The sequence below is a fragment of the Hyperolius riggenbachi genome, chromosome 6, assembly GCF_040937935.1.
Source record: "Hyperolius riggenbachi isolate aHypRig1 chromosome 6, aHypRig1.pri, whole genome shotgun sequence".
NCBI lineage: Eukaryota > Metazoa > Chordata > Amphibia > Anura > Hyperoliidae > Hyperolius > Hyperolius riggenbachi.
Window position 1 is genome coordinate 229,149,233 of NC_090651.1, and position 8,606 is coordinate 229,157,838.

Below are 8,606 nucleotides of genomic sequence, written 5' to 3' on the forward strand. Positions count from 1 at the left end.
ACATATACCCATGCTGGGTGGGAGAAATATCTCTGTAAATGACAAATTTTTTATTTTTTTTACACACAATTGTCCATTTACAGAGAGATTTCTCCCACCTAGCATGGGTATGTGTATTATACTACTTCTCCTGAGTACGGCGATACCACATATGTGACACTTTTTTGCAGCCTTGGTGCGCTAAGGGGCCTAACGTCCTATTCACAGGTCATTTTGAGGCATTTGTTTTCTAGACTACTCCTCACGGTTTAGGGCCCCTAAAATGCCAGGGCAGTATAGGAACCTCACAAGTGACCCCATTTTAGAAAGAAGACACCCCAAGGTATTCCGTTAGGTGTATGGTGAGTTCATAGAAGATTTTATTTTTTGTCACAAGTTAGTGAAAAATGACTCTTTGTGAAAAAAACAATAAAAATAAATTTCCGCTAACTTTTGACAAAAAATTAAATCTTCTATGAACTCGTCATACACCTAACAGAATACCTTGGGGTGTCTTTTTTCTAAAAAGGGGTAACTTGTGGGGGTCCTATACTGCCCTGGCATTTTACGGGCCCCAAACCGTGAGTAGTCTGGAAACCAAATGTCTCAAAATGACTGTTCAGGGGTATGAGCATCTTCAAATTTTGATGACAGGTGGTCTATGAGGCAGCGAATTTTGTGGAACCGGTCATAAGCAGGGTGGCCTTTTAGATGACAGGTTGTATTGGACCTGATCTGATGGATAGGAGTGCTAGGGGGGGTGACAGGAGGTGATTGATGGGTGTCTCAGGGGGTGGTTAGAGGGGAAAATAGATGCAATCAATGCACTGGGGAGGTGATCGGAAGGGGGTCTGAGGGGGATCTGAGAGTTTGGCCGAGTGATCAGGAGCCCACATGGGGGAACTTAGGGCCTGATCTGATGGGTCGGTGTGCTAGGGGGTGACAGGTGGTGACAGGAGGTGATTGATGGGTGTCTCAAGGTGTGATTAGTGGGGGGAATAGATGCAAGCAATGCACTGGTGAGGTGATCAGGGCTGGGGTCTGAGGGCCTTGTGAGGGTGTGGGCGGGTGATTGGGTGCCCGCAAGGGGCAGATTAGGGTCTGATCTGATGGGTAACAGTGACAGGTGGTGATAGGGGGTGATTGATGGGTAATTAGTGGGTGTTTAGAGGAGAGAACAGATGTAAACAATGCACTTGGGAGGTGATCTGACGGCGGGTTTGCGGGCGATCTGATGGTGTGGGTGGGTGATCAGATTGCCCGCAAAGGGCAGGTTAGGGGCTGATTGATGGGTGGCAGTGACAGGGGGTGACAGGGGGTGAATGATGGGTGATTGACAGGTGATTGACAGGTGATCAGTGGGTTATTACAGGGAAGAACAGATGTAAATAATGCACTGGCGAATTGATAAGGGGGGGAGGGGGTCTGAGGGCAATCTGAGCATGTGGGTGGTTGATTGGGTGCCCGCAAGGGGCAGATTAGGGTCTAATCTGATGGGTAACAGTGACAGGTGGTGATAGGGGGTTATTGATGGGTGATTGATGGGTAATTAGTGGGTGTTTAGAGGAGAGAACAGATGTAAACAATGCACTTGGGAGGTGATCTGACGGTAGGTTTGCGGGCGATCTGATGGTGTGGGTGGGTGATTAGATTGCTCGCAAGGGGCAGGTTAGGGGCTGATTGATGGGTGGCAGTGACAGGGGGTGATTGATGGGTGATTGACAGGTGATTGACAGGTGATTGACAGGTGATCAGGGGGGATAGATGCATACAGTATACGGGGGGGAGGGGTCTGGGGAGAATCTGAGTGGTGGGGGTGATCAGGAGTCCCCAGGGTGCAGTTAGGGACCTAATAAAAAAATAGCGTTAACAGATAGTGACAGGGAGTGATTGATGGGTGATTAGGGGAGTGATTGGGTGTAAACAGTGGTCTGGGAGGTGGGCAGGGGGGGGGGGGGTCTGAGGGGTGCTGTGAGTGATCAGGGGCAGGGGGGGGGAATCAGTGTGCTTGAGTGCAGACTAGGGTGGCTGCAGCCTGCTCTGGTGGTCCCTCGGACACTGGGACCACCAGGGTAGGAGGCAGCCTGTATAATACACTTTGTATACATTACAAAGTGTATTATACACTTTGTAGCAGCGATCGTGGGGTTAACAACCCGCTGGCGCTTCCGAACGGCCGGCGGGTTGTCGTCGCAGGTGGGCGGAGCCAGTTGCCGGGGGAAGCGCGCGTCATCAATGACGCAATCGCTCCCCCGGCATGCCGAAAGGACGCAATGCCCTTGGGCGTATTGCGGTCCTTTCGGCGTCCACTTTGCCGCCGCCCATCGGCTGTGGGCGGTCGGCAAGTGGTTAACAAATGTTACTAAATGTCAATTCATAAAGATTAGAGCAAGCGGTATGAGGACGGGAATACCGCTCCCTTGGAAGAAGCGATAAGCATGCGGATTACAGCTAAGTCAATGGAGTCAGACCTCCCAAGCAGCAGCAGTGAAAGCAGCACACGGAGGGACTCAGGCAGCTTCTCCTGTTATGCCAGCCTACCGCCAGCCTACTGACAGCCTAGAGCCAACCTAGTTTGGGAAATCACTGCACTTCTATAGCAACTGTAAACATTTTTATGAATGAGCACACAGAAGTCTAAAATACCGAATGTGGTGTTTTCCCGCACTGATTCTCTTTACCGAACACACTTTTATGAATGATAGCCATAGTAGCTTACAAAGTAGCTAGGAAGTATTGTGAAGGCATAAGGGACGAATCACATAAACGCTTGACGGCGTTTACCGCCAAGCGTCTGGGACTTATCTGTAAATGCTCTCATTCAAGTGAATGGAAGTGTTTACATTGCGCAGTTACCGTTGATTGCGCAAATGCGGCATTCTGATCCCGATTTACCGCATCGTTTCAGCCGACCCTAGGAGCCTCACGTGGCTTCTAGGGTCGAATCACCACCGCGTTTTTATGTCCCCTTGCAGGGAAGGAAACCACCGATCGTAATGGGACACGACAATCGCCGCTAGAAAGCCCCCAAACGAGATGCTGCGAGAGTAGACGAGACAATATGCCAGAAGCCGCCCATCTGAACCGGCCATAATGCTTGTAGATAGTTGATAATTTGGCAAATTAAATGTAAATACTGGTGTAATGTAGGGATGGTCGAAAATGCCGATTTCCAATTCTGACAAAATTTCCGCTTTACAAGTGTCTTAATGATTCTGCAGGATTCTGATTCCCATTTTCCGCAACTGAAAAAAAAAAAGTGGAATACACTTTTTTTTTGCAGATTTACTGTATACACTATTATGCAGAAACTACATTAAAGTGTACTAGAGACCTCCATATAGAATGATTTGATACTTACCTGGGGCTTCCTCCAGCCCAATAAGCACTTGTGAGTCCCTGGCCATCCTCCCGCGGCCTGCCATTCAGCCGCAATCTTCCCTGGTAACTGGCTAAGTCCTGTCAGTCGGGGTCTTCTACGCACGTGCGGACCTCTAGGGGCTGATTGTGGCTGAACGGCAGCCCGGGGGTAGGACGGCGAGGGACTCACACGTACTTACGGGGCGGGTAGAAGCCCCGGGTAAGTATCAAATCTTTCTATACGTAGGTCTCTGGCATCTTTTAAACCTCTGAATTTTCTGATTAGCCTAATACTTTCGAGGTCTCTTGAACTTAAAGGGAACCAGAGATGAACGTTTCACACAAAATAAACATATTAGTTGATAGCTTGTAAAGAATAAATGCTCTACCTGATAATTTTGCCGCTCTGGTGTGCCTTTTTTAGTGTTTTTTATCCATTATTGCTCCAAGAAAAATCAAATATGGCCGCCGGCTCATATCCCTTCTCCTTCCGGGTTATATGAGTTGTTCTGGATGTGCTGTCTAGGCTATATGAGACTATGCTGCTATCTAGGCTTATGCAGCCTTTCATCTGTGTGCTTTCATTTTGGTATGATCTGCCTGTAGGAAGTGTCACTGATAATAACTGCAGTTTCATTCCTATGAGAATCTAGTGCACACAGAGCACACAGGGATCATATTACAGCCACAGGGCTTCTCTCTCAGGAGCAGCAGCCCCTCCCAGTCATCACAGCTCTCAGTATGCAAAGCAGAAGATCTAAGCCAGGAGGGGGAAGGCTTGGGCTTGAAAGGACTCCACAGAAGAGTGACTCAGCTATAATGATTCCAGGTCAAACCTCGACTGAATAGTCGATGGATTCTTATCACAGTTGCTAATAGACTAATTAAGCAGATAACAATGAAACTAAAAGCAGGGTAGGTGTTTACTGTCATGTTCCCACTGATAAATGTAATAAAATACATGAGGGTCCTTCATCTCTGGTTCTCTTTAAATTTACAGAGGTAATCCGATTTCCGTGGAAAAATTCTGCATTCTCTGACTGGCCTAAAATTTCCATGGTAATCTAATTTCCACAGAAAAATGTTGCGTTCTGTAATTGGTCCAATGCTTCCGAGTTTTGTGATTGTGCTAAAATTTCTAAATTGCAGTATTGCAGCATTTCTGCGGAATTCCAATTTCCTCATGCCGATTTCTACCTACCAATTTCCACTGCGGTAACCCGATGTCCGTCGGAAACTCGGATATTGGAATTCTGTGGAAATGTTATGACCATCCCTAGGGTGCAGGAAACATATGTGTCTGTGTGGGGGGAGGGGCAAAATAGATATACAGAGAAAACTAAGAAGCATGTAAGGGTACTACTGTGGCTACACAGACCGCACAAGCAAACATTGGGTGAGTAAAGTGGCCACACAGGGCATGCAAGGAAGCATGGGCGCATAATGGGGTGACAAGGAAGCATTGTAAGTACTTACTGGCCACACCACTGCAGGCATGTAATGAAGCATTAAAGTGGACCTGAACTCTTGCAGGACAGAAGTAAAGCATAAAATACACCCTGTATGTAACCTGTCTAATTCCTCCTCAGTTGAGACTAATTAGGAAACAAAAAGGCGAAACCGAGAGCCCACAATAGTGTAGTATGTTAAGCTTCAGAAATAGAAGGCATATGGTAAATAATTGATACTAAAAAAAAAACAAAAACAATTAAATAAAAACATAGGTTACCAATCAGACAACCACTGTATAAGCAGGTGGGAAGATCCCTGACCTTAGGTTAAAAAGTCACTCTCTGTAAACAAGAGGGGAAAAAAGGTAGCACCCCTCCACCAAGGGTGGACTAGACTATTAACAGTAATGGTACGTACACACCTGCGATAACGATCGTTCGTTACAAGCGATCGTTCCGCGACGGGCGATAGGTGGACGAGCAGGTAGTAAATGCAAATCAGGCGACTGAGAAAGTAGCGAAGCGATTGTTGTCGCCGAAACGAACGATCAGGAGCAATAGTTGCGTGCGCACACGGATATGACGTGGTAGCGATGATGGCTCGACGACCGTACACACTGTAGCGATCTTTTGCCGTTACAGAACGATCGTTACGTCCCGAAGCGGATGTAGGCATAATGCGCGATAGATTTGAGGAAATGACGTGCTTACTGCCTTAAACTATATAAACGAACGTTCTGAGAAACGTTCTTTCCGTTCTCATCGCTACAACATGTCGAGGCATAATCAGGCTGCACATTTGCCAGCAAAGAAAAGAGCTGCAGTTGCTCTATTATTGTTAGGGCAAGTTGCTACCCAGCTGGATGCTTCAGCACCACCCAAGAAAAGGCGGCTTTGGTGCAAATCTTGGCTGGAACAACGTCACAAATTTAGTGATGTAAATTTGCTGAATGAGTTACGACTCTCTTCTCCAGAGGATTTCAAGAACTATTTGAGGATGAGTGATAGCGTCTTCCAACACCTGCTTTCCCTTGTTGGTCCTCATATATCCAAGCAGGAGTCATGGCTGCGAAAGCCCATATCTGCGGAGCAGCGTCTTGTGGCCACTTTGCGCTATCTAGCAACAGGCCGCAGTTTACAGGACCTTAAATTTAGCACCGGAATATCCCCACAGGCACTTGGATTGATTATCCCTGAAACGTGTGAGGCTATAATTAACTGTCTAAAGAACGAGTATATGAAGGTCAGTATGTGTTTGTATGTTGTTTAGATAATTGTTTATTTTGTGTGTTATTTCTGTTAGTGTTTTGTGTAGGTGTTGTTGTTATAAGAGCCAACAGTGTGTCTGTCAATGTATGATGTAATTGTAATTCCTTGCATTGTAAAAGGCTCTCAAATGCGTATTTTTGTCCAAATGTTGATGTTGAAAGGTCCCCATCAAGCATTTCCTTACCCTGCCTGCCCCCCCCCCCCCCCAATTAAATCACATAGTCATACATGAGAGCTGTAGTCATACATATGAATGGTGCACTATTTTCTACCTTTTAACCTACACTAGTCGCCTAGCTATCCTGAAGAACTTGTGCCTTTAATACTTTGTAACATAGGCTCTGAACATGCATGCACTATATAATGTGTTTGAGTAATTATTATATACACACACACACACAAACACACACACACACACCAATAATTGACCCATTTTAACAACTACTAGTATGCAAGGCATACCTACACAATGTAGTGTATTGAGGTGATTACTCCAGCCATCTGAGAATAATCTTTGGAAGATGTGGTAACGATGGCCAAGCTAAGTATGCATTTGTACTACATGATATCTGGCCTTTGTAATACACACCTTGTTTTTTTTACAATCATCTGTATATTACAAAATCCATCCTTGTAGCTCTGATGTCCAGATGATTGTCTACTAGACAAGGTGTGTATGATGATTTGCAGATCTCATAGAGTATGAATGCATTTTGCAGGGACTGTATTTTTCCACAAACAGAGTATTGGCCTATGGTTTATATTGTTGATGTGTTACAGCATTTTGCTAAGATCTGTTGTGTGGAGTACTCTGCTCAATACAATAGACTGTGTAGGTATGGCTTGCACACTACATGGGAGGTTTATAAATAGGTTCAACATTGAGCTCACATCTTTGATGTGTATATGTAGTTGAACTACATACAATTATCCCTTCAGTGTTTAGCCTAAACTGTTTTTGATTACAACAATGTATGAATGTCATCCTCCATATACCTAACACTCCTTTTTGTAATATGACTACATGCTTGTTCGAGGTGTGTGATGCAGACAGTACTGGAGGCACACACATGTGTAAAACTTCAATGGAAGCTTGGTTGTAATCCAACAATGTTAACTATTTGCTATGTTATTTTGCTGCCTGTTTGTCCATGTGCTATGGCTTTGAACATGACGTTATGTGTACCATTTTTGCCGTGATTGCTATGTTTATCTAAATAACAACACATGTTCTATGTGAATATTGTTATGTTTAGCAAATACACATGTGTGGTGGTATTAATGTTGTTCAATGTTTTGACAAAATCCACAGTTTCCCAAGACATCAGAGGAGTGGTTAACCCTTGCATCGGATTTTGAGCGGATTTGGCACTTTCCAAACTGCGGAGGAGCGATTGACGGGAAACATATCCGTATTACCCCACCGCCAAACAGTGGATCTTATTATTTTAATTATAAACATTTTTTTAGTATCGTTTTGATGGCCATTGTAAATGCCAACTATGAATTCATTTACATCGATGTTGGCAGAAATGGCAGAATGTCCGATGGAGGGGTCATAGAGAAGACTGCATTTAACACCAGACTTAAAAATCGACAGCTGTCATTGCCAACAACGGCACAAACCAAAAAAGGCCTTAATTTTGTTTTCGTGGCTGATGATGCTTTTGGACTGCATCCACATATCCTCAAACCTTTCCCACATACCAATCTCTCAACCCAGCATCAAATTTACAACTACCGTTTGTCTAGAGCCAGGAGAGTTGTGGAGAATGCATTTGGCATACTAGCTAACAGATTTAGGATCTTCCACACCGCTATCAATTTGCGAATAGACAAGATAGATCTGTTAGTGTATGCCTCATGCATTCTCCACAACTTTCTTCGGAGACAACAGTCATCTACCTACATGCCCCCACATTCTGTTGACAGAGAGGATTTGGAAAATTTCAGCCTGTTACCTGGTGAATGGCGTAGCCAGCCCTTGGCACTTACCAACCTTCAGCCGTTGCCTCCACGGAATCCAACATATGGTTCCAAAGAAAATCGAGATGCCTATGTTTCTTATTTTAATGGGGAAGGTGCAGTTCCATGGCAAAACAATATGATAGGTTGATTTTCTTACATTTGTTTGGTTTGTTGACTTGTGGTGGTGTAAGCATTTTTTTTTCCCTCTTTTGTGTAAATAAAAGTTTGCAACAAACCTGAAGCTTAATTTTTCAGTTGGGAGAATGGTGTCGAACACATTTTCAACATCCCCACATGTACAAATGCACATTAGTGCATAATGGAGCTATTACACAGCTCTCAATATGGGAAACTTTGTAATATTAAGCATAGTTAGGCAAATGGACAACATTTTCCAGTGTATTTTGTATTGTGTGTTGTTGTTTTCATCCAAAACAAACACACATTGCTTGTCAGGCCTGGAAATGTTTGATTCAGCATAGGTGTTGTAATGACCAACGCAAAAACACGTTTTATATGCAGGATATGCTGGCAAATGTTTGTCGGTCTCTACACACATCAGACTATAGTGTTTGAAAA

At 44.5% G+C, this 8,606-nt stretch overlaps 1 protein-coding gene across 1 annotated transcript; it reads left to right on the plus strand.

Moving 5' to 3' along the window:
• Positions 1 to 5,562: 5,562 nt before the first annotated feature.
• On the plus strand, positions 5,563 to 8,175 carry LOC137522130 (uncharacterized). Its single transcript, XM_068242161.1, has 2 exons — positions 5,563 to 6,033; positions 7,372 to 8,175. The coding sequence occupies exons 1-2, from the start codon at positions 5,563 to 5,565 to the stop codon at positions 8,173 to 8,175; spliced, it is 1,275 nt and encodes a 424-aa protein (XP_068098262.1).
• Positions 8,176 to 8,606: the final 431 nt, after the last annotated feature.

Bases quoted from the DNA above. Each gene is read 5' to 3' on its own strand.
- LOC137522130 (XM_068242161.1), top strand. From the start codon at position 5,563: ATGTCGAGGCATAATCAGGCTGCACATTTGCCAGCAAAGAAAAGAGCT. The intron at 6,034-7,371 runs GTCAGTATGTGT...CAAAATCCACAG, and splicing joins TAAAGAACGAGTATATGAAG to TTTCCCAAGACATCAGAGGA.